The 26392-nt window shown below is 41.6% G+C and overlaps 1 protein-coding gene across 2 annotated transcripts; it reads left to right on the forward strand.

The window, feature by feature from the left end:
* The first annotated feature begins 421 nt into the window (after nucleotides 1–421).
* On the forward strand, nucleotides 422–24197 carry LOC109892480 (G-protein coupled receptor-associated protein LMBRD2B). Of its 2 annotated transcripts, none has more exons than XM_020485044.2 (18): nucleotides 422–537; nucleotides 6618–6833; nucleotides 7475–7590; nucleotides 8787–8885; nucleotides 9105–9272; nucleotides 11047–11257; nucleotides 11378–11452; nucleotides 13231–13344; nucleotides 16987–17170; nucleotides 17551–17732; nucleotides 17951–18084; nucleotides 20116–20221; nucleotides 20312–20409; nucleotides 21598–21701; nucleotides 21794–21840; nucleotides 21952–22081; nucleotides 22332–22458; nucleotides 22600–24197. In XM_020485044.2, exons 2-18 carry the CDS (start codon nucleotides 6660–6662, stop codon nucleotides 22661–22663), a joined length of 2133 nt encoding a protein of 710 aa, XP_020340633.1. In that variant the 5' UTR covers nucleotides 422–537; nucleotides 6618–6659; the 3' UTR covers nucleotides 22664–24197. The 2 variants fall into 2 exon arrangements, with proteins under 2 accessions (XP_020340633.1, XP_020340632.1); XM_020485043.2 differs by having other exon boundaries at nucleotides 488–611.
* Nucleotides 24198–26392: the final 2195 nt, after the last annotated feature.

A 26392-nucleotide genomic window follows, 5' to 3' on the forward strand; every position in this document is an offset into this window, starting at 1 on the left:
TGTGTTTAGTGAGTCCGCCAGACAAGAGGCAGTTGGGATGACCAGATGTTCTCTTGACAATTGCGTGAATTGGACGAGTACTTTTGTTTTCTTCAGGAATGTAGTGAAGTAAAAGTTGTCCGAAATAGTAAAGTAAAGTACTTAAGTAGTTCATGTATATCCTCCAACGGAAGAATTTGGAAATCTGCCAAACCCACATATTGTTTTATCTATAAAATGTCTTGCACAACTAATTTCATTAGTTTTGATCACAATATGGGATCCACCCCTGTAAACATAATTTTGACCAAGGACCATCTTATTTCATGCAAGCGCATTCACTCTCCTCGATCAACTATGACCAAAATCAAAAGGAGGCGAGAGAGCACGCAGTAGGTAAGCCTGTCTTATTGATAAAGGGCCAAGGTAGCAGGCTAGGGAAGGCTCAAGGATTCTGGATAGCACTAACGTTTTAGAAAACGCATACACTACCCATCATCCCCAGCTGCCATTACGCAAACCAGGAAGAACCAAGGACGTGACGCTAATTCTTCCATGGTACACGGTAGCTGTATTTTACAATATCATAACTGTGGTACTGTGATTTTGGCTGGACCCTTAACAGTCGAATGGTGAGATAATTAAGCGTACCAGCAACACTGCGTGTGCGCGAGTCGTGGGTCGCTTATGTTAGCGAACATTTCTCATAGGTCGTTTGTTGCTATTAAGTATTATTTCGACGGGGCCCCAAACGCGGTAAAACATCCAAGGGCAAGGCAAATGAAGCATTAGCCTGTGAAATTAGATTATTTTTTTGTTGTTTAACAAGTGTGAAAGCGTCTTTGCTTGTTTGTTAATGATTAAACTACCATACCAGCGAAATACGTTGTGAGTTACCGTAGCAAGGAAGGTGGCGCTGTCTTTGCTCAATTAACTTGAGTGAATTCTTACATGGGCTTACATTTCTTTAGTTACTGTAATGACCCTACACTGGTGATATCTCTCTCAATTTCAATTCAATTTAAAATTAAGGGGCTTTATTGGCATGGGAAACATATGTTTACATTGCCAAAGCAAGTGAAATAGATAAACAAATGTTAGAAAAACAAAGAATTTGCAGTAAACATTACACAAACAAAAGTTCCAAAATAATAAAGACATTTCAAATGTAATTGTCTATATACAGTGTTGTAATAATGTGCAATTAGTTAAAGTACATAGGGAAATATATAGGTTGTATTTACAATGGTGTTTTGTTCTTCACTGGTTGCCCTTTTTCTTGTAGCAACAGGTCACAAATCTTGCTGCTGTGATTGCACACTGGATATGGGAGTTTATCAAAATTGGAAATGTTTTCTATTTCTTTGTGGTTCTGTGAAATCTGTCTCTATGGTCATACATTTGGCTGGAGGTTAGGAAGTGCAGCTCAGTTTCCACGTCTTTTTGGGTGCAGTGTGTACATAGCCTGTCTTCTCAAGAGAGCCAGCTCTTGCTTTGTTATGGAATGTTTGGGAATTGCTTCCTTTTAGGTGGTTGTAGAATTTAACTGCTCTTTTCTGGATTTTGATCATAAGCAGGTATCTGCTTAATTCTGCTCTGCATGCACTATTTGGTGTTTTACGTTGTACACTGAGGATATTTTTGCAAAATTCTGCATGCAGAGTCTTAACTTGTACGATAGGGCAACGGTGTCTAGATGGAATTTGTATTCCCTGTTTCACCCCCCCCCCCCCCCCGGTCCACTGAAAAGAAATGTGTGTTTTTTTACAATTTGTAGCCGTTTTAGTTTTTGTCAATTGGGGTGTACGTGGTGAATATAGCTTGTGCGCGAGTCGTGGTTCGCTTATGTTTGCTAGCTAGCATTTCTGATAGGTCGTTTGCTGCTATTAAGTATTATTTCAACGGGGCCCCAAACGCGGTAAAAAAAAACTCCAAGGCAAATGAAGTGAAATTAGATTCATTTTTATTGTTTAACAAGTGTGAAAGCGTCTTTTTTTTGTGCCAGTTTTAACCGTACACTTGTTGTTTGTATACATGGATTTTATTATGTTTTCCCCCCCAACACCACTTTCTGTCAATTTGTATAGCAGACCCTCATGCCAAATTGAGTTGAACGCTTTTTGAAATCAACAAAGCATGGGTGAATACGTGGTCGGCCCTACTGTAATTTGTTAAAAAGCCAATTTGACATTTGCTCAGTATGTTGTTTTCACTGAGGAAATGTATGAGTCTGATGTTAATGATAATGTAGAGGATTTTCCCAAGGTTGCTTTTGATACATATCCCCAGGTAGTTATTGGGGTCAAATTTGTCTCCACTTTTGTGGATTGGGGAGATCAGTCCTTGGTTCCAAATATTGGGGTGACAGCTGAGGATGATGTTAAAGAGTATAGAGTAAAGTATAGCCAATTGGAATTTGTGGTCTGTATATTTTATCATTTCATTTAGGATACCATCAACCCCACAGGTCTTTTGGGGTTGGAGGGTTTGTATTTTGTCAAGTAGTTCTTTCAATGTAATTGGAGAATCCAGTGGGTTCTGGTAGTCTTTAATAGTTGATTCTAAGACGTGTATTTGATCATACATATGTTTTTGTTCTTTGTTTGTTATAGAGCCAAAAAGATTGGAGAAGTGGTTTATCCATACATCTCCTTTTTGGATAGATAACTCTTCGTGTTGTTTGTTTAGTATTTTCCAAGTGGTTATATTCTTCAATTACATTGAGATGATTTCTGACATGCTTTCCCTTTTTGTTTTAGTGATTTGCCATAGTTTTTCTGGGTCTGTATTAGGGATGCACGATATATCGGTGAACATGTCGGAATCTGTCTGTCTAGTTTAACGCCCTGACGTGCAAAACCGATGTCAAAGCTGACGTGCATACTTATATAGCGTAGGTACATGATGTAATGACGCTACGTAAAATTTAATTTTGCGCTATACGTGCAACACCGCATTCCTAAACTAGCCCACAATGTCTGCAGTGTGGATCGAGCAGTCATTTGAAAGAGTAACAACATTTCAATCAGACAACTCAAAGGCAAAATCCATTGAAGCCAAGATAATGGAATTCATTGCCCTTGACAATCAACCGTTCTCTGTCGTGGGTGATGTTGGCTTTCGCCGACTGGTCGCGCACCGGTACACACTACCAAGTGCGCTATTTTTCAGATGTTGCCCTACCGGAGTTACACAGGAATGGGTTCACTGCTATTAGCTTCACAAGATACATACTATGGAATGCGGTTTGGGCCTTTGCGTGTCAAAAAAGATACAGTAGCACTGTCAAAGCTGTACAAACAAGCAAACACCGGCCACGAATGATGCGTTTACAATACCGCGTTGGTAAAACCATAATTTGTTCGACCACAACTTCTGGGGTAGCTAGCTTTAGCTTGGTACCTAGCTTGCACCACTACAACTAGCCTGAAAACAATGACTAATAGAACCTGCAGTCATTTTCATTATTCTTAGCAATGATTTAGAAATCCTTGGGCCTCCCGGGTGGCGCAGTGTCATAACCGGCCGCGACCGGGAGGTCCGTGGGGCGACATACAATTGGCATAGCGTTGTCCGGGTTAGGGAGGGTTTGGCCGGTAGGGATATCCTTGTCTCATTGCGCACCAGCGACTCCTGTGGCGGGCCGGGCACAGTGCACGCTAACCAAGGTTGCCAGGTGCACGGTGTTTCCTCTGACACATTGGTGCGGCTGGCTTCCTGGTTGGATGCGCGCTGTGTTAAGAAGCAGTGCGGCTTGGTTGGGTTGTGTATCGGACGCATTACTTTCAACCTTCGTCTCTCCCGAGCCCGTACGGGAGTTGTAGCGATGAGACAGGATAGTAGCTACTAACAATTGGATGCCATGAAATTAGGGGGTAAAATTTAAAAAACAAAAACAAAACAAGGAATCCTTGTGAGTAAGTATTAGCTAGGTTGCCACTTGTTGTTCGGCTATTGAAATTGAACTTCAGTTCATGAAAATACATAGCTAGCCAACCCTGTTGCCCAAAGCTAACGTTATAAGCAGGCAGCTAGCTAGTGAGGCTCGACCGGACATGGTTATGTGTTGTGAAGCTAGCCACAATAAAGATTATGCACAATAGTGGAATTTGCGGTTTGCCTTCAAAATACATGTTTGTCATTGACAGTAATGCAAATTAATATAAATAAATTTTATTTTGAAGGCTAACTGCAAAGTCCACTATTGTGGTTTATGCTTATTGTGCTAGCTTCACATAGATGTGTCCGACCACCATTAATCAAATAAGAACTGTCTTATAAATTAGGGTTATTTTAGATGACACCTAGCTATATTGTTAGCTAGCTAACAAAAGCCACTGAAAAAAATTGCCGATTTGCTATGTTTTTGGGGAAGAACATTGTTTGCATCCATGAACTAGCTTTTTTTTAATGACCAGCACTAAGTGCGTGAGACAACTTTACCAGCATCAATAGCATACGTATCGATGAATCGTTGTGACATGAAATATGAGTGATAGTATGAACCCGTTAAATTATTACGTGACGAGCAGTCATATTCAGGTCCTGATTGGTCAACAAACTTATTTGACATGTCAAATAGTGTTAAATAGTATATTTTTTGACACACAAAGACCCAAACGGCGTTCCATAGAAATGGTTGAGAATGAAACGACTGAACAAATTAACAACGAAACAAACAGCACAGAAAGTAAGTGAAAGAAATAGGTACCAACAAAGTAACTTTTTGGTCAGTGTGGTTGTGTGTGTGTGTGTGTGTGTGTGTAACCTTTATTTAACTAGGGAAGTCAGTAAAGAACCAATTCTTATTTACAATGACGGCCTACACTGGCCAAACCCGGATGATGCTGGGCCAATTGTGCGCTGCCCTATGGGACTCCCAATCACGTCCGGATTTGATACAGCCTGGATTCGAACCAGGGACTGTAGTGACTCCTCTTGCACTGAGATGCAGTGCCTTAGACCGCTGCGTCCATTTGTGTGTATGTTATCTATTTAACTGGACTAGAATGCTTAAGGCTGCAAAAATTTTAAGTATCGGGGTTTTTGGCAAGGAAAATATTGAATATCGGCGCATCACTGGTCTATGTTTTTGGTTAGATAGGTTTCTCAATTTCTTACTTTGGTTTTTGCATACTTCATCAAACCATTTGTCAAGGGTTTGAATTTGTGGTTTTGGCATATTTCCCCACTGTTTTCCTTCCATCTATAGCATTTCTTAATATTTTTAAGTTCCTTTTGCTTTGATGACTCATGATTGAGCAAAGCTCTGTTCAAATAGTGTGCTTTTCCTGTGATCTATTAGGGGTGTCAGTGGACTGACTGTGAAAGCTCTGAGTCTCTGGGTTAGGGTCAGTGATAAAGTAGTACTACTGCCAAGAGATGACCTACCATAGGAGTCCCCTCAAAGCCTACCATTGACTATGTACATACCCAGCGTCTGACATAGCTGCAGGAGTTGTGACCAGTTTTTGTTGGTTATGTTGTCGTAGTTCTTTCTAGGGGGGCATAAGGGGGAGGGATTGCTGTCACCTCCAGGTAGGTGTTTGTCCCCCTGTGTGCTGAGGGTGTCGGGTTTTGGAATTTAGGTCGTCACAGTCTAGTACATGTCCCGAGCCTGGGAATTGTTGATTTCCCCCTCTAGGATGGAGAAGCTGTCATTGTTATAGGTAGCACACTTGAGGACATTTATCTCTGTTGAGATAATTTCCTTATTAATTTCTAGCCAGATATAAAATGTTCCTGTTTGATTAATTTAATAGTGTGGGTTAGGTCTGCTCTATACCAAATTAGCATACCCCCTGAGTCTCTTCTCTGTTTCACACCTGGTAGTTTGGTGGATGGGACTATCAGATCTCTCTAACCTAGAGGGCAACCAGTTGGTCTGTCTCCTTTATACCATGTTTCTTGTAGGATGAAAAGGGTCTGTATTTCCAATTTCTTTGAAGTCTGGGTTCCTGCTCTTTTGGCCAAAGGCAGATGACCTTAGATCTTGTATATTCCAGGATGAGATAGTAAAAGCTTTGTGTTCCATACTGTCTAGTGTGGTTTAGGCCCGCCCCGACCATCGCATTAGGTGTGAGCAGAGCATGTTGAGCATCTGATACATACCTCTTAGGTCGCAGGATGGGGCTTGGGTGGGTGTATTAGTGCAGGTTGGCCCTGTTGCACTGCTCACTGCCTGGGCATATGTCCTGCTGTCATGTTGAGGTCCTTGTGGGGGGGGGCCTAAATCATATTCATTCATGCCATTTTTGGTTTGTTATAGTAAACTTTTGTTTTATGTAGAGCAGAACGTTCCCATTCTCATTTAATCATGCTCTAAAGGAGGAAAACAAAAGACCCTTTCAGACTCACAGACCAATAGGTCTTTTGTAGGAGACTACTCATGTCTTTGGAAGCCAATGAAAATGGGTTCATTATTTTTTCAAGTAATTGACAGAGGGGGAGGGGAGTGTGTCACTCAGTGAGAATTATGCTCTGCCTGAAACTTTCAAAAGAAGAGCTACTTGTTGTCTCTCTTAGGAGTACATACACATTTGTTTAGACCATGCAATATTACTTTGTGATGTGAATTTTTCTTTTACACCCATCTATTGAATAGTCTTGGGATTTATTTGAAGGATTTCTCTTTTCAGTAACTGCTGCTGGTTTCGAGAGCAATAAGAGAGGCAGTCAGGATGAGTGGGGCTGCGCTGGGCATTGAGATAGTGGTGGTGTTCTTCCTGGCTCTGTTCCTGCTGCATCGCTATGCAGACTTCCGTAAGCAGCAGAGGATGGTGCTGTTTGGCACCTTACTGGCCTGGTACCTGTGTTTCCTCATCGTCTTCATTCTTCCTCTGGACATCAGCACGGTTAGTACTATTGCCCTCATTCACCACCAAAACCCCATCTTATCCATTCCCTTTTTCAAGAAACACCTAACTTGGATGAAAATGGTGACCAGTAACTTGGTGTGTCTGTGTGTTTGCAGACCTTACTGATATGAAATATAATTTTATTTGTCACATGCTTTGTAAATAACAGGTGTGGACTAACGGTGAAATGCTTACTTACGGGCCCTTCCCAACAATGGAAAGAGAAAGAAAATAAAGAAATAATAGAAACACAATCAGTAATGATAACTTGGCTCTATATACACACAAGGTACTAGTACCAAGTCAATGTTCAGGGGTACGAAGTAATTGAGGTAGATTGGTACATATAACTAGGAATAAAGTGACTAACAGCAGCGTATGTGATGAGTCAAAGTTTGTGTAAAAAGGGTTAATGCAGATAGTATGGTTAGCTATTTGATTAACTATTTAACTAAACCATTTAGCAGTTTTATGGATTGGGGATAGCAGCTGTTCAGGTTCCTGTTGGTTCCAGACTTGATGCATCTGTACCGCTTTCCATGCGGTAGCAGAGAGAACAGTCTAGGACTTTGGTGGCTGGAGTCTTTAACAATTTTTAGGGCCTTATCTTCCTTTGTCTGTTTGTTTGGACCTTTCAGACGATCTACAAGCAGTGTAAGATTGATCATGAAGAACATGCCTCCGTATCCCTGGTGACCGCACTGATATCCAATCAAACTGCAGGAAACTCCACCACAGCCACACCCACTAAAAGGTTAGTGCCTAAACCCTAGGGTCTCATCATATGTTCAAGTGTAATAGGATTAGGTTCAGCACTCAGGGTAATGACATGACAGGTCAGAGGTCAGGATTTGGTTGAACAAAACACTAGCATGTACAGTAGTTACCAAAGACCAGGGAAGAGGGTCCTAGACAGAATGCATAAGGCAGGAACCATTGCTGTAATTCAAAACATGAGACTGTTTTAGCTGTCTTCTCAAAACGTTTTTTCACAAGCTGATCTAAATGGGATTATCAAGCAGATTTTGTTTATCTGCTGTCACGCATTCATTTGCAACAGCTAAAAGTCCACTCTCTTCCCATTGTGAAATGTCAAGTACATTGGGTCCTTTTTATACTGAACAAAAATATAAACACAACATGAAACAATTTTACTGAGTTACAGTTCATATTAGGAAATCAGTGAATTTAAATAAATTCATTAGGCCCTAATCTATGGATTTCACGACTGGAAATACAGATATGCATATGTTGGTCACACAATGGGCATCAGGATCTCATCACAGTGATTTTGTGCATTCAAATGGCCATCGATAAAATGCAATTGTGTTCGTTGTCTGTAGCTTATGCCTGCCCATACCATAACCCCACCACCACCATGGTGTACTCTGTTCACAACATTGACATCAGAAAACCACACGCCTCCACGACGCCATACACATTGTCTGTGGTTGAGGCCGGTTGGACTAACTGCCAAATTCTCTAAAACAAAGTTGGAGGACGCTTATGGTAGAGAAATTAACATTAAATTCTTTGGCAACAGCTCTGGTGGACATTCCTGCGTCAGTATGCCAATTGCACGCTCCCTCAACTTGAGACATCTGTGTTATTGACATTTACTGTGGTATTTACATGTTGCATTTATTTATTTTTTCCAATGTAGTTTTGCTTGACTGTCATTATGTACAGTGTTTTCTCCCAGACAGTCTGATATATTATCCTAATAGTCTATACAAAGCAAACATTGGAGTTTCATTGCTTGACAATGAAGATCAACGTTTGTGCTTTGCTCCAGTATCTATTTGTTTGATTCCTCCTAAATAGGTCACCATCAGTATAGCAGTAGGCAGTAGCTTTTGTCATTTCATTCCCCTCCAGATGTTAATTTCTTCAATGTTTCCAGACCTTGCTAACTGCACATCAACACTGTTTGTATGTTTTCCATGACAGTGTTCCAAAGGTGTGTTACAAGCCGTGGAGCTACATTCCAGATGGAATCATGCCTGTGTTCTGGAGGGTTGTTTACTGGACCTCTCAGTGTCTCACCTGGTGAGTGCTTGACACTGTTTGGCCTTGTATTTAATTGTACTGGGAACACTACTGATCAGAACTGGTCTCTAAGTTTGTTCATTTTGACTGATATACTAAGACAGACAGACCTTCCTTACTAAGTCAACTATCTGCTTCTGTCCTTATAGAAATGTTATCTTAAAACACACCAAAAAAGCTTTTACAGCTGCCTTAATCCAGATCTTGTTGTCTTTGCAGGCTGCTGCTGCCCTTCATGCAATCCTATGCACGCTCGGGGGGCTTCTCCATCACTGGGAAAATAAAGACGGCACTGATAGAGAATGCCATTTATTACGGGACATACCTGCTCATCTTCGGATCGCTGCTTATCTACGTGGCTGTTCACCCTCAGTGGCACCTCTCCTGGTGAGTGCACAGCAACATGGACAAATTAGACTTGGAAAGTGTGCTGTTGACTACAACAACAAAACATTTACCATTCTGCATTTCACCTCATTGTACTCTATACAACACAGTACTAATATACACTGCTCAAAAAAATAAAGGGAACACTTAAACAACACAATGTAAATCCAAGTCAAACACACTTCTGTGAAATCAAACTGTCCACTTAGGAAGCAACACTGATTGACAATAAATTTCACCTGCTGTTGTGCAAATGGAATAGACAACAGGTGGAAATTATAGGCAATTAGCAAGACACCCCCAATAAAGGAGTGGTTCTGCAGGTGGGGACCACAGACCACTTCTCAGTTCCTATGCGTCCTGGCTGATGTTTTGGTCACTTTTGAATGCTGGCGGTGCTTTCACTCTAGTGGTAGCATGAGACGGAGTCTACAACCCACACAAGTGGCTCAGGTAGTGCAGCTCATCCAGGATGGAACATCAATGCGAGCTGTGGCAAGAAGGTTTGCTGTGTCTGTCAGCGCAGTGTCCAGAGCATGGAGGCGCTACCAGGAGACAGGCCAGTATATCAGAAGACGTGGAGGAGGCCGTAGGAGGGCAACAACCTATCAGCAGCACCGCTACCTCCGCCTTTGTGCAAGGAGGAGCAGGAGGAGCACTGCCAGAGCCCTGCAAAATGACCTCCAGCAGGCCACAAATGTGCATGTGTCTGCTCAAACGGTCAGAAACAGACTCCATGAGGGTGGTATGAGGGCCCGACTTCCACAGGTGGGGGTTGTGCTTACATCCCAACACCGTGCAGGACGTTTTTCGTTTGCCAGAGAACACCAAGATTGGCAAATTTGCCACTGGCGCCCTGTGCTCTTCACAGATGAAAGCAGGTTCACACTGAGCACATGTGACAGATGTGACAGTCTGGAGACGCCGTGGAGAACGTTCTGCTGCCTGCAACATCCTCCAGCATGACCGGTTTGGCGGTGGGTCAGTCATGGTGTGGGGTGGCATTTCTTTGGGGGGGCCACACAGCCCTCCATGTGCTCGCCAGAGGTAGCCTGACTGCCATTAGGTACCGAGATGAGATCCTCAGACCCCTTGTGAGACCATATGCTGGTGCGGTTGGCCCTGGGTTCCTCCTAATGCAAGACAATGCTAGACCTCATGTGGCTGGAGTGTGTCAGCAGTTCCTGGAAGAGGAAGGCATTGATGCTATGGACTGGCCTGCCCGTTTCCCAGACCTGAATCCAATTGAGCACATCTGGGACATCATGTCTCGCTACATCCACCAACGCCACGTTGCACCACAGACTGTCCAGGAGTTGGCGAATGCTTTAGACCAGGTCTGGGAGGAGATCCCTCAGGAGACCATCCGCCACCTCATCAGGAGCATGCCCAGGCATTGTAGGGAGGTCATACAGGCACGTGGAGGCCACGCACACTACTGAGCCTAATTTTGACTTGTTTTAAGGACATTACATCAAAGTTGGATCAGCCTGTAGTGTGGTTTTCCGCTTTAATTTTGAGTGTGACTCCAAATCCAGACCTCCATGGGTTGATAAATTTGATTTCCATTGATAATTTTTGTGTGATTTTGTTGTCAGCACATTCAACTATGTAAAGAAAAGTATTTAATAAGGATATTTCATTCAGAACTAGGAATTGTTATTTTAGTGTTCCCTTTTATTTTTTTGAGCAGTGTAGAAAGGTAATTAGAAGGAACCATGTATGTCTTTGTCTCACTTAAATCTGGTTTGGTCTGTCCCTTTGTCTCTCTCAGGTATGAGCTCCAGACAATAGGCATCACTGCAGCCAACACCTGGGGCCTGTTCCTGCTGGTGCTGTTGCTAGGTTATGGCCTAGTAGAGATTCCGCGCTCGTATTGGAATGCCTCGCGGCAGGGACACCTGCTCATCAAGACTTACTTCAAGGCAGCCAAGCTGATGACAGAGAAGGCTGATGCAGAGGAGAATCTAGAGGACGTCATGGAGGTAGGGAATGGTTCCTGCTCTGACTACAACATTTAAACATTATAGTGGTCTGTTTCTTAGAAACTGAGTTGAATTGTGTTTAATTGATGTCCTTCTCTATTTGCTGTTGATCTGTTTTAGGAAGTGAGAAAAGTCCAAGAATCAATCAAGTATAACCACCCACTGAGGAAGTACATCGATACTATTCTTAGAAAGGCAAGATTAAAAGACAAATCATCAAACAAAGAAACAATGACATATTCTCAGTAAAGAATGTGGAGCCCAACCCCACAATGTTATTGAATGAGATGTGTGCACTCTCTATGTGCTTAAAGTGAGGATTAAACAAGTGAGGAATGTGAAGTGGCCTGAGAAAGTCCAGTGCCTGGAGTCCTCTACCGTGCCTTTGGAAAGTATTCAGACCCCTTGACTTTTTCCACATTTTGTTACATTACAGCCTTATTCTTTAATTTATTGAATTTTCTTATTTTTATCCCCTCATCAATTTCTACACAATACCCCATAATGACAAAGCAAAACCAGGTTTTTAGACATTTTTGTTCATTTATGATTTTTTTAAACTATCACATTAACATAAGTATTCAGACCCTTTACTCAGTACTTTGTTGAAGCACCTTTGGCAGCGATTACAGCCTCAAGTCTTGAGTATGACGCTACAAGCTTGGCACGTGTATTTGGGGAGTTTCTCCCATTCTTCTCTGCAGATCCTCAAGCTCTGTCGGGTTAGATGGGGAGCGTTGCTGCACAGCTATTTTCAGGTCTCTCCAGAGATGATCGATCAGGTTCAAGTCCAGGCTCTGGTTGGGCCACTCAAGGACATTCTGAGACTTGTCCCGAAGCCACTTCTGCTTTGTCTTGGCTGTGTTCTTAGGGTCGTTGTCCTGTTGGAAGGTGAACCTTCGCCCCAGTCTGAGGTCCTGAGCAGGTTTTCATCAAGGATTCTCTGTACTATGTTCCGTTCATCTTTCCCTCGATCCTTCCTCTGAAAAACAAACCCAGAGCATGATGCTGCCACCACCATGCTTCACCATTGGGATGGTGCCAGGTTTTCTCCGGGCGTGACGCTTGGCATTCAGGCCAAATAGTTCAATCTTGGATTCATCAGACCAGAGAATCTTGTTTCTCATCGTCTGAGAGGCTTTAGGTGCCTTTTGGCAAACTCCAAGTGGGCTGTCATGTTCCTTTTACTGAGGACTGGCTTCCGTCTGCCCACTCTAGCATAAAGGCCTGATTGGTGGAGAGCTGCAGACAGGCTTGTCCTTCTGGGAAGTTCTCCCATCTCTGCAGAGGAACTCTAGAGCTCTGTCAGTGACCATCAGGTTCTTGGTCACCTCCCTAACCAAGACCCTTCTCTCCTGATTGCTTGAGCGGCCAGATCTAGGAAGAAAATACTTTATTTTTTGGTATCCTTCCCTAGATCTGTGCCTCGACACAATCCTGTCTCTGAGCTCTACAGACAACTCCTTCAACTCCATGGCTTAGTTTTTGATCTGACATGCACTGTCAACTGTGGGAGCTATATATAGATAGGTTCACACCATGTAACACACCATGTTAAGAACTTTTTATTTATTTTATTTTTTATATATATTGACTTTCAATGTGTGCCTTTCCAACTATTGTCCAATCAATTGAATTTACCACAGGTGGACTCCCAAGTTGTAGAAACATCTCAAGGATGATCATTGGAAACAGGATGCACCTGAGGTCAATTTCAAGTGTCATAGCAAAGGTTCTGAATACATATGTAACTTTTTATTTATTTATCTTATTTATAATAAATTAGCAAAAATGTCTAAACCTTTTTTTCGCTTTGTAATTATAGTGTATTGTGTGTAGATTGAAAGATTTTTTTTTTAAAGTACATTTAGAATGAGGCTGTAATTTAACAAAATTTGAAATTCAAGGGGTCTGAATACTTTCCGAAGGCACAGTATCTGTCTCTATGATCCTAACAGAGTTTTCTCTCTTAGTGCCCTGTGGAGTACCAGGAGAAGATGGGCAGAAACATGGATGACTATGAGGACTTTGATGACAAACAGAACACTTATCCTAGTGAGAAGAACCTGGTGAAGCTTCACAAACAGGTATATTTAAGAAATGTACACATTATTAGCTAGTTGTATTTGTACAGTTGTATTTCGCGATTTTGTGTTTTTTGTCATATTGCTGACTATATCCAGACTTCTTTAAAGGGTCGATCCATTTGAGTTCAGTCACTTTTTGACAGCACCCCTTTTGATTTCAATGAAACCTTCCATACATACTAGAGGTCGACCGATTTATGATTTTTCAACACCGATACCGATTATTGGAGGACAAAATAAGCCGATACCGATTAATCGGCCAATTTTTTATTTTATTTATTATTTAAAAAAATAAAAATTGTAATAATGACAATTACAACAATACTGAATGAACACTTATTTTAACTTAATATAATACATCAATAAAACAATTTAGCCTCAAATAAATAATGAAACATGTTCAATCTGGTTTAAATAATGCATAAACAAAGTGTTGGAGAAGAAAGTAAAAGTGCAATATGTGCCATGTAAGAAAGCTAATGTTTAAGTTCCTTGCTCAGAACATGAGAACATATGAAAGCTGGTGGTTCCTTTTCACATCTTCAATATTCCCAGGTAAGAAGTTTTAAGTTGTAGTTATTATAGGACTATTTCTCTATACAGTTTGTATTTCATATACCTTTGACTATTGGATTTTCTTATAGGCACTATAGTATTGCCAGTGTAACAGTATAGCTTCCGTCCCTCTCCTCGCTCCTACCTGGGCTCGAACCAGGAACACAACTACAACAGCCACCCTCGAAGCAGTGTTACCCATGTAGAGCAAGGGGAACAACTACTCCAAGTCTCAGAGCGAGTGACGTTTGAAACGCTAATAGCGCGCACCCCGCTAACTAGCTAGCCATTTCACATCACATCGTTACACCAGCCTAATCTCGGGAGTTGATAGGCTTGAAGTCATAAACAGCAGAGCTGCTGGCAAAACGCACGAAAGTGCTGTTTGAATTTATGCTTATGAGCCTGTTGGTGCCTACCATCGCTCAGTCAGACTGCTCTATCAAATCATAGACTTAATTATAATATAATAACACACAGAAATACTGGTCAAATCCGGAAACTATCATCTCGAAAACAAGACATTTATTCTTTCAGTGAAATACGGAACCGTTACGTATTTTATTTAACAGGTGTCATCCAACAGTCTAAATATTCCTGTTACATTGCACAACCTTCAATGTTACGTCATAATTACGTAAAATTCTGGCAAATTAGGCAGGCCAAACTGTTGCGTATACACTGACTCTGTTGCATATACCCTGCGTGCAATGAACGCAAGAGAAGTGACAATTTCACCTGGTTAATATTGCCTGCTAACCTGGATTTCTTTTAGCTAAATATGCAGGTTTAGAAATATATACTTCTGTGTATTGATTTTAAGAAAGGCATTGGTGTTTATGGTTAGGTACACATTGGAGCAACGACAGTCTTTTTTCGCGAATGCGCACAGCACCGATTTATATGCAACGCAGGACGCGCTAGATAAACTAGTAATATCATCAACCATGTGTAGTTAAAACTAGTGATTATGATTTAAGTTTAATGCTAGCTAGCAACTTACCTTGGCTTCTTACTGCATTCGCGTAACAGGCGGGCTCCTCGTGAGGCAGGTGGTTAGAGCGTTGGACTAGTTAACCGTAAGGTTGCAAGATTGAATCCCCGAGCTGACAAGGTAAAAAATCTGTCGTTCTGCCCCTGAACAAGGCAGTTAACCCACCGTTCCTAGGCCGTCATTGAAAATAAGAATGTGTTCTTAACGAAGTTGCCTAGTTAAATAAAGATTTAAATAAAGGTGTAAATAAATTTATAATAATTGGCGTCCAAAATTACAGATTTCCTATTGTTATGAAAACTTGAAATCGGCCATTCCGAGTAATCTGTCAACCTCTAATACATACACTAAATATACAGCAGTATGTGGGCACTCCTTAAAATGAGTGGATTCGGCTATTTCAGACACACCCGTTGCTACAGGTCTATAAAATTGAGCACACACATGCAATCTCCGTAGACAATCATTGGCAGTAGAATGTCCTTAGTGAAGAGCTCAGTGACTTTCAACGCGGCACTGTCATAGGATGCCACCTTTCCAACAAGTCGATACATCCAATTTCTGCCCTGCTAGACTTGCCCCGGTCTAATAAGTGCTGTTATTGTGAAATGGTAACATCTAGGAGCAAGAACGGGACCGCTGAAGCGCAAGGAGCGTAAACGCCCACTACTGAGGTCCAAACTGCCTCTGGAACCATGTCAGCACAATAACTGGTGGAAGAGGAATAATTGTCTGGGGCAATGACATTCTAGACGTTTCTGTACTTCCAACTTTGTGGCAAACGTTTGAGAAAGGCCCTTTCCTGTTTCCTGCATGACAATGCCCCAGTGCACAAAGTGAGGTCCATACAGAAATGGTTTGTCGAGATCGGTGTGGAAGAACATGACTGGCCTGCTCAGAACACCATTTGGATAAATTGGAACACCGACTTCGATCCTGGCTTGATCACGCCCAACATCAGTGCCCAACCGCACTAATGCTCTTGTGGCTAAATGGAAGTAAGTCCCCGCAACAATGTCCCAACATCTCGTGGAAAGCTTTCACAGAAGAGTGGAGGCTGTTATAGCAACAATGGGGCACCAACTGTATATTAATGCCCGTGATTTTGAAATTAGATGTTCGACGAACAGGTGTCCACCTACTTTTGGTCTTGTAGTGTAGTGTACCACAAAGATGGTTGGTCTAAGCTAAGAAAATTAACGGTTGTGTTCATATAGATAATAGAATAGACATGACCATTTAAGTTGACAGATAGTGGGTGGACCGGCAGCCTTCTTTGTGGTAGTAATTAAATGTTATAATTTAAATTTCAATGGTGTACCAGCTAAATTGCAGTGATTTAAAGGGATAAGTCCATTCTAAGAATTATTTTTCTATGATTGAAATGACACCCGATGGCAGGCACAACTCAAAAACCACAGCTGATGTAAAGTAGGGTCTAAGATGCAACAAATGTGAATACTTGTTTTTAGATAATTTATGTTAAAGGTGAAATGTCATTTGTATGAAAAAAACCCCCATTGTTTTCAAGAAATTATAAAATGGTTTGACAACCCTGTTTGTAAGCTTTTAAATTATATCAAACTCAACCGTTTCTTTTCCAGTGATGAAGACATGGATGTGTCATGGTATGGTTGGGTATGCAAAATGGGTTAACTTTCAGCACCTCTATCTCCTAAATGCTTTGCCATTTGAGTCTAAAAAGTCACTTTCTGACAACTTCTTCCATGGGGAAACATGTATGTAAAGTTTGTTTCGAAACATTTTTTTAACAATAAATCAAAAGGGATGCTGTCAAAGTGATTAAATTCAAGTGGATTTATGGGGATTCCGAGTGGCTCAGCGGTCTAAGACACTGCATCTCAGTGCTAGAGGCGTCACTACAGACACCCTGGTTCGAATCCAGGCTGTATCACAACCGGCCGTCATTGGGAGTCCCATAGGGCGGCGCACAATTGGCCCAGCGTCGTCCGGGTTTGGCCGGTGTAGGCCCTCATTGTAAATAAGAACTTGTACTTAACTGACTTGCCTAGTTAAATACAAATTTACTCTAAACCCTAGTTTGAGGATGTGGTTCTTTTGTGAATGGTCAGGTGATCTACGCAGTGCAGAGGCACAACAGGACCCATGTCCAGTGGCAGATCCTCCTGCAGCAGGCTATGCACCTGGAGGACGTGGCCAAGAATGAGACCAGCTCAGCCCACCAGTTTGTTCACAGCTTCCCCTCCACAGAACCAACTAGCTGGCTCAGCCCATACTTATACACTCCTACTGTAGGTGGGTCACACAGATCCTCACAGTTCACAGCTGGGTCAACTCTACAACTGAGGGTTCACTCACACCTACAAACAAAGCACGAAGCAGGTTGAACTTCTTTAGGAAAACAGCCCTAATGTTGCAAACATCATCGTTATGTTGTCATCTAGAATCACACTTATATATTTTCCAAGCAATCGTGCAACATATTTTACATACAGCAGGTTTTTAAAGGATCAAAGAGTTTAGTCTGCATCGTGTTTTCATTTTTACCATCGACAAAATTATTCCCATAATGGTATTGTCACAGCCCTACAGTCTTCCATTCCTCTCCTCACTTAGAATTTTACTCAATTTCTAAGATCCTTGGAGAGCTTTGTTTTTATGTTGTTGTTCTCCAGAGTGGTACTGGGAGTGCCTGCTGAGACAGTGGTTCTACCGTCTGCTGGCTGTGTTGCTGTCTCTGTTCTCTGTGGGTGTGGTGTGGTCTGAGTGCACCTTCTTCAGCACCCGGCCCGTCCTCTCACTCTTCGCTGTCTTCATCCAGCTCGCTGAGAGAGACTACAACTACTTGTATATCGAGGTGAGACGCCAATGGAAAGCAATTACCAGTGTACTACTGTACTAATTGGTGTATCTGGTAATATCTGTATAGAAAGAAAGTTGCATACTACATGCTCCCAAAAACATTGTTATCTGATCATATCAACATCCAGTGGGTTTCTGTTGTGTATGCATAATTCAATTAGAGGTTGTCAATTAGAGGGTCTCCCACATAAAGGTTATTGTTTTGTCCACTAGATGGCGTGCTTCATCACCATCTTCTTCCTGTGTACCTGCGTTTACTCCACTGTGTTCCGGATCCGAGTGTTCAACTACTACTACCTGGCCTCACACCACCAGACTGACGCCTACAGCCTGCAGTTCAGTGGCATGTGAGTGGGTGGTAGAGTGATGTGAGGAGAGGAATGTGGTTCTGATTAGACAGCATTAGCTAAGTATTGATCTCGTAAACAGATCTATTTAAACATAACTGGTACCGTCAATTCTGTCGGAAAGGAATGGGATGTGTGGGATTACAAGTAGTAGTATTTCCTGTGTTTGGGTTTTTTGTTGCTGATTATTTGGATAAATCTCGATTTCATAGGTGTTTGCGTCTTTCAAATTTCGAGAGGGGGGGGGGGGCGGGCATCTGGCCCGTAACTTTCAAAGAGTGTGTGAAGCTCCCCGTTCCGCTCCTCGTTCTTTCATCTCTTCTCTTAACATGTATGGACCCAGAACTTAATTGAGCAGCTGACCAATTACGTGAGACTTTAGTTCTGGTTTAACCATGATTAGCTAAGTATTAAAGAGACAAAACGTCTGTCGAAATCATGTATATGGTAAAAATTGAGGAAATTTACATTCAGAAAGTGGTGTGTATTTTTAGTTTGGCTGTATTTGTGTGGACAGAACTGAACTAAAAAAGAAACGTCCCTTTTTCAGGACCCTGTCATTCAAAGATAAATTGTAGAAATCCAAATAACCTCACAGATCTTCATTGTAAAGGGTTCAAACACTGAACATGCACCTGTGGAACGGACGTTAAGACACCAACAGCTTACAGACGGTAGGCAATTAAGGTCACAGTTATGAAAATTTAGGACACTAAAGAGGCCTTTCTACTGACTCCGAAAAACACCAAAAGAAAGATGCCCGGCTCATCTGCCCGAATGTGCCTTAGGCATGCTGCAAGGAGGCATGATGACTGCAGATGTGGCCAGGGCAATACATTGCAATATCTGTACTGTGAGACGCATAAGACAGTGCTACAGGGAGACAGGATGGACAGCTGATCGTCCTCTCAGTGGCAGACCATGTGTAACAACACCTGCACAAGATCGGTACATCCGAACATCACACCTGCGGGACAGGTACAGGATGGCAACAACAACTGCCCGAGTTGCACCATGAACACACAATCCCTCCATCAGTGCTCAGACTGTCCGCAATAGGCTAAGAGGCTGGACTGAGGGCTTGTAGGGCTGTTGTAAGGCAGGTCCTCACCAGACAACAACGTCGCCTATGGGCACAAACCCACCGCTGCTGGATCAGACAGGACTGGCAAAAAGTGCTCTTCACTGACGAGTCGCAGTTTTGATGGTCGGATTTGCGTTTATCGTCGACGGAATGAGCATTACACCGAGGCCTGTACTCTGGAGCGGGATCGATTTGGAGGTGGATAGTCCGTCATGGTCTGGGGTGGTGTGTCATATCATCATCGGACTGAGTTTGTTGTCATTGCAGGCAATATCAACGCTGTGTGTTACAGGGAAGACATCCTCCTCCCTCATGTGGTACCCTTCCTACAGTCTCATCCTGACATGACCCTCCAGCATGACAATGCCACCAGCCATACTGCTCGTTCTGTGTGTGATTTCCTGCAAGACAGGAATGTCAGTGTTCTGCCATGGCCAGCGAAGAGCCCGGATCTCAATCCCTTTGAGCACGTCTGGGACCTGTTGGATCCGAGGGTGAGGGCTAGGACCATTCCCCCCCCCCCCCCCAGAAATGTCCAGGAACTTGTAGGTGCCTTGGTGGAAGAGTGGGGTAACATCACACAACAACAACTGGCAAATCTGGTGCAGTCCATGAGGAGGAGATGCACTGCAGTACTTAATGCAGCTGGTGGCCACACCAGATACTGACAGTTACTTTTGATTTTGACCCTCCATTTGTTCAGGGACACATTCAATTTCTGTTCATCACATGTCTGTGGAACCTGTTCAGTTTGTCTCAATTGTTGAATCTTGTTATGTTCATACAAATATTTACACGTTAAGTTTGCTGAAAATAAATGCAGTTGGTAGTGAGGATTTTTTTTATTTTTTGCTGAGTTTATATTGTATTTGGACAGCTGTACTTTGCACTAGGTATATGTTTGTGTAACATGATATAATGTTAAATGTCGTCTTGTTGCTCTTTAGGCTGTTCTGCCGTCTGACCCCCCCTCTGTGTCTGAACTTCCTGGGTCTGATCCACATGGACTCTGCCATCTCCCACCAACTGAAGGAGCAGACGGCCTACACCTCTGTAAGACACAGCACATCCTTCTGACACTGATGGAACATATTCGTTGATGTATCATCAATATGAGGAAAATAACATGTCACTCCTCTGCAGATCATGGGTTCTATGAGGGTCCTATCGTTCATCGCTAATGGCTTCTATATCTACTACCCCATGCTTATATTGCTGCTATGTATCGCTACCTACTTCAGGTGAGTCTAGCCTGTTGTTTAGATTATGAAATGACAATACATTCGTGGTGTAGACAAACATACCATTAATACTACGATACAGAATATCAACTTTCTCTTCTACAAGGAGTACTCCACCAATGACCCAAAAGGATTATCAGCATGCATAAGTTAGCCCTAAATATTTCTAAAACTAAAAGCATTGTATTTGGAACAAAACACTCACTAAACACTGAACCTCAACTAAATATTGTAATAAATCATGTGGAAATTGAGCAAGTTGAGATTACTAAACTGCTTGGAGTAACCTTAGATTGTTAACTGTCATGGTCAAAACATATTGATGCAGTAGTAGTTAAGATGGGGAGAAGTCTGTCTATAATAAAGCGATGCTCTGCCTTAACAACACTATCAACAAGGCAGGCCCTAGTTTTGTCGCACCTGGACTACTGGTCAATCGTGTGGTCAGGTGCCACAAAAAAGGACTTAGGAAAATTCCAGTTGGCTCAGAACAGGGCAGCACACTGGCCCTTGGATGTACACAGAGAGCTAATATTAATAATATGCATGTCAATCTCTCCTGGCTGAAAGTGGAGAGATTGACGTCAACACTACTTTTATTTATGAGAGGTATTAACATGTTGAATGCACCGAGCTGTCTGTCTAAACTACTGGCACACAGCTCGGACACCTATACATACCCCACAAGACATGCCACAAGTGGTCTCTTCATAGTCCCCTAGTCCAGAAGACTATGGGAGGCACACAGTACTACATAGAGCCAGCTGCATTGAACTTTATTCCACATCAGGTAACTCATGCCAGCAGTAAAATTAGATTTTTCAAATACGGATTAAAAAAACACCTTATGGAACAGCGGGGACTGTGAAGCAACACAAACATTGACACAGACACATAGACACACGATTAACATACGCACTATACATACACATGGATTTAGTACTGTAGATATGTGGTAGTGGTGGAGTAGGGGCCTGAGGGCACACAGTGTGTTGTGAAATCTGTGAATGTATTGTAATGTTTTTAAAATTGTATAAACTGCCTTCATTTTGCTAGACCCCAGGAAGAGTAGCTGCTGCTTTGGCAGGAACTAATGGGGATCCATAATAAATACAAATGCATACATACTGTGCAAGAACAAGTATTGATTTATGACAGATCATCACTGATTCTGTATGAACCCTTTAGCCTGGGTACCCGCTGTCTGAACCTCCTGGGCTTTCAGCAGTTCGTGGGAGACAATGAAATGACCTCTGACCTGATTGATGAGGGCAAGGAGCTCATTCGACGAGGTTTGTTCCCACTTGATCTGAATGAAAACCATTTGACAGTGGAAGAAGTTTGTCATCAACTCAAACCACTGATTTCTCTGTGTTTGTGACAGAGAAAAGAAAGCGCCAAAGGACAGAGGATGGAGAGAACCGGCGAAGGGTGAGTCCCTAGATAAAATGTTCCCATGCCCTTTTTAGTATATGTGTTGGTTGTTATTTTTGCAGAGTAATGGATCAAGGCGTTAACGTCAGGCTTGTGCCTGTGTTCTAGGAGTGGAAGGAGCGTTATGGTAACACTCGGGAAGACACTGCCAGGAACAGGAATAGAAATGAAGCCGCAGAAATGACGGAGACCAACTACTCTGATACTGTGCCTATCCCTAACACTAGCCCTAACAGACGTAAGTGATTGGTCGCAAAACCTACTTACATTACATTGTGCTTGTTTTCTACACTTAAGCTAGATTTTACTCATTGCTTTTGTTAAACAATGAATCAATGTTTTGTTTGCTCTCAGTCATGGCTTATCTTGATGACACGAAGGACACACCCCAACTTAATAAAATAAATTCTAAGTCCCTTATTACATGTATCTGAATTGAACTGCGCAAGGCAGTGATATGGTATTGATCATTGTTTTTTCTTCAACAGAGGTGAAGTACTCTCGGACTGGCAGAGGAACAGAGAGAGATTCTATAGAACTTCTCGAGGACGCAGAGCCTTTGGACTTCAATGCAGAGACTCTTTCAGACGACCCTCTTGAAACAGACTCTACCAGGTAAAAGGTCCTCCACTCCCCACTTTATCTAAATAAGTGTGTTAGTTTCACTTTCTGCTCTGCTGTGGCTGATACCTGTAAGCAAATAACACAGTGTGTGCTGTTAAACATATATGTGTACTGTGCCTCTCCATTTTGCAGGCATGTACCAGGCAGGTACCTGTCCATGTCCTCGTCACGGAGCAGAATCTTTGATGATGTTTGAGAAGAGTAGCGAGGGAGAGTCGAAGGAATAGGAAAGCTAAATATTGCACATTAATTTTCATCCTCCACTCATCCACCTTGCAGGGAAGACAATACGAAGGAGAGAGACTCTCAGGCTCTGTGAATGTAGCACAACCTCTTATCTTCCATTGTTGGTATGATGTATCTGCTGCTCCTTGTCTCCAATAGATTGTCTTCTGTCAGAACACTCCAGTGGCTGTTGATATACACTTCCCCATTAGACCGATAGCTGTCCTCCCCTGTGCAGCATGTCATGAATGCAGATCCATACCCCATTTGGGCTCATCACTTTCTCATCCGTTAAACCACTTCGTCATTTCTGTTATTACTTATGCATGAATTTACGTTCAAGGTCCTCTTCCTGTGGTATCCCCTGTGATCTTTACAATGGAAGTATAAAGTGTCTTACCTCAAATCTGGTTGATGGGCTGATTACATTGTTCATCATTTTGATGAGAAGATAAGTAATTACTACTAATTTAAGGAGGAAGACTTATTTAAAATGTATGAAGTTGTATTTAACCCATGAAAAGTTACTAACTTTCTACTTATTTAACTGTCAGCAAAATAGAAATAGTGGAAAAAATGATCAATGTTTCAATGGAGCGGCAGGTAGCCTAGTGGTTAGAGCGTTGGGCTAGTAACTGAAAGGTTGCAAGATCGAATCCCCGAGCTGACAAGGTAAAAATCTGTCGTTCTGCCCATGAATGAGGCAGTTAACCCACTGTTCCTAGGCCGTCATTGAAAATAACCTATAGTTAAATAAAGGTTAATTATTGTATATATTTTTTTTAATGAGTCTTGTGTTGCCAGTCTTGTATTATTCTGGTATATGGACGGAAGGACAGTTGCTTAGGTCTGTTTCGGAAGCTGCTGCCATAGAAACTGAGTGTACCGTATTTAGACCTATAGTCCTCTATTTAATGTGCAATCTATGTGATCCAGCCCACACTGAGTTAACTCAATTAACAGTGTTTGTACTGCCCATAGATCCAGCCCTGAGATACAGTATTTGTTCTTATCGTTCACTTCAATTGATGTGAGATTTGTGCAAATTGGATCTCAAGTTGGAATTTGGCCCATAATGCTCGAGATGTTGTTGAAATTGGAGGTCAACTGATACAGCCGATACAAAAAAAAAAAAGATTTACCATTGCTCTTAATTGAGATATGTTCTCTATGTTCTATTCCGAGTGTCAAAATGACCTTAAGTTTGTTTGAAAATAGTTTTTGTGGATTCTGTTGAAAGGCCTGTTTAAAAGTAATGTTCTATATTGTGTCATTAGCGATTAACTGCTTGACATAAGTAACGCCTTATTTATTGTCAAACTATTTGAATTTTAGGTGTTAAATTATCTACTGAAGTCTTTTTGGGATATCATTGTGCCATATTATTTTGTTTATTTGACTGCATTACAAAAATGGCAAAGGCAAATTTTTTCCAGTTATGATTTCATTATTTTTGGTTTAATTACTTGGATCAACCAAAAATAAAAGTGAACTTTTTAAATGTATTGCTTTGAAATATTTATTCTTACATTGTTCAAGAGGTCTTGTTGGAAGGTACTGCGAAACCACAGGTCATTGTGCCACTGAAATACATTGTCCTAGAAATATGACTTCAGATTGTGTCAAGTTGAAACTACTGTAACTGTATGAGCTTGGTTGGATGAGGAATTCAGGTAAAAATGGTCAGAAGCATGCAGGTTAAATGCATGGTATTCACCATTTTGAAGGAGTTGGACAATTATTATAAAATCGTGTTAAATTGTAATCTGTTGTAAATAATATTTTAGATTTAACCAGTCCCCCATCTCTGTGTATTTGTTAATGATGCTCTCAATTTAAAATTGTATTATATGGTTCTATTAATCTAGCAGACAAAGGTCAACACATGTACAACATGCTATTTATTCTAAATGAATTTAACTGCATCTGTTAAGGTCACTGGTAACCATGGGCTAAAAAATAGTCTTGTCAGGTTAGATGCCCCTTGAACTCCTTACAATCTCTTTTTGTAAAAAGTAAGAAATTAATTAAATTGATGCTCCCCAACTTTTGTATAATTTCAGCCACTAGTTTTGAAAGTGGTTCGCCCAAGTTAAACAGGTCCCAGTTTGTGTACTACGTCATCCAATTTTGTCATCCATTTTGTATGTTACATTCAGATTTTGTATTTTTTGTTGTAATGTATGTATGTTATGAATACAATATGTTCCAAAATTTGTTGTGCTTAAGATCCTGGACTGCATCTTTAAAGTAAAGTTCCTAATGAATTATACAGACGTGTAGTGTTATTGAGATACTTTTGGTCATGTAGTGTATGTGGAAACATGTTCGTCGAACATCTCATTTCAAAATCATGGGCATTAATATGGAGTTAGTCCCCCCTCCCCCTTGAGGCTATAACAGCCTCCACTCTTCTTGGAAGGCTTTCAACTAGATGTTGGAACCAGTAAGTGTATTTTTACTTAAGTTGTTTTTTGGTATCTACTTTACTATTTATATTTTTGACAACTTTTACTTCACTTACATTCCTAAAGAAATAATTTACTTTGCACTCGTTACATTTTGAATGCTTAGTAGGACAGGAACATGGTCCAATTCACACACGTATCAATAGAACATCCCTGGTCATCCATACTGCCTCTTATCTGGCGGACTCACTAAACATGCTTTGTTTGTAAATTATGTCTGCATGTTGTACTGTGCCCCTGGCTATCCGTAAATTTAAAAAAATAATTGTGCCATCTGGTTTGCTTAATATTAGCAATTTGAAATTATTTATACTTATTTTTTTACATTTAAAACCAAGTACTTTTAGACTTAAGTAATATTTTACTGGTTGACTTTTACTTGTAATTTTCTATTAAGGTATCTACTTTTACTCTATGGTAATTTTTCCCACCACTGGTTGGAATATTGCTGCCATTCAGCCACGAGCATGAGTGCGATCAGGCACTGATGTTGGGTGATTAGGCCTGGCTCGCAGTCAGCGTTCCAATTTATCTCAAAGGTGTTTGATGGGGTTGAGGTCAGAGCTCTGTGCAGGCCAGTCAAATTCTTTCACACCGATCTCGACAAACTATTTATTTCCACTGCTCCCAGACTCCAATGGTGATGAGCTTTACACCTCTCCAGCCAATGCTTAGCATTGCACATGGTGATCTTAGGCTTGTGTGCAGCTGCTCTGCCATGAAAACCCATTTCATGAAGCTCCTGACGAACAGTTATTGTGCTGATGTTGCTTCCAGCGGCAGTTTGGAACTCAGTAGTGACTGTTGCAACAGAGGACCCTATTTTTTTCGCTCTTCAGCACTCAGCGGTCCCTTTCTGTGAGCTTGTGTGGCCTATAACATTGTGTTGTTACTCCTAAACATTTCCACTTAACAACAACATCCTATGACCGTGCCACGTTGAAAGTCACTGAGCTCTTCAGTAAGGCCATTCTACTGCCAATATTTGTCTATTGAGATTGCATGGCTGTGTGCTTGATTTTATACGCCTGTCAGCAATGGGCGTGGCTGAAATATACGAATCCACTAATTTGAAGGGGTGTCCACATACTTTTGTATATATGTTGTTGATAGGTAACCTCACACTGATTTTGGTGAAGATGTTTGGTTTTTCTTTATTTCATTTTCCCTGCACATGTACTCTGATGCTGGAATGTTTTAATTTATTAAACCCTGGTGTTGGTCCTCTTTTT

This window comes from Oncorhynchus kisutch, linkage group LG6 (assembly GCF_002021735.2).
Source record: "Oncorhynchus kisutch isolate 150728-3 linkage group LG6, Okis_V2, whole genome shotgun sequence".
Classification (NCBI taxonomy): Eukaryota; Metazoa; Chordata; class Actinopteri; order Salmoniformes; family Salmonidae; genus Oncorhynchus; species Oncorhynchus kisutch.

Excerpts from the sequence above, each read along its gene's own strand:
- LOC109892480 (XM_020485044.2), top strand. The coding sequence starts at position 6,660 with ATGAGTGGGGCTGCGCTGGGCATTGAGATAGTGGTGGTGTTCTTCCTG. Across the intron at positions 22,082-22,331 it reads TAACACTAGCCCTAACAGAC|AGGTGAAGTACTCTCGGACT; the intron begins GTAAGTGATTGG and ends TTTCTTCAACAG. Across the intron at positions 22,459-22,599 it reads CTTGAAACAGACTCTACCAG|GCATGTACCAGGCAGGTACC; the intron begins GTAAAAGGTCCT and ends TCCATTTTGCAG.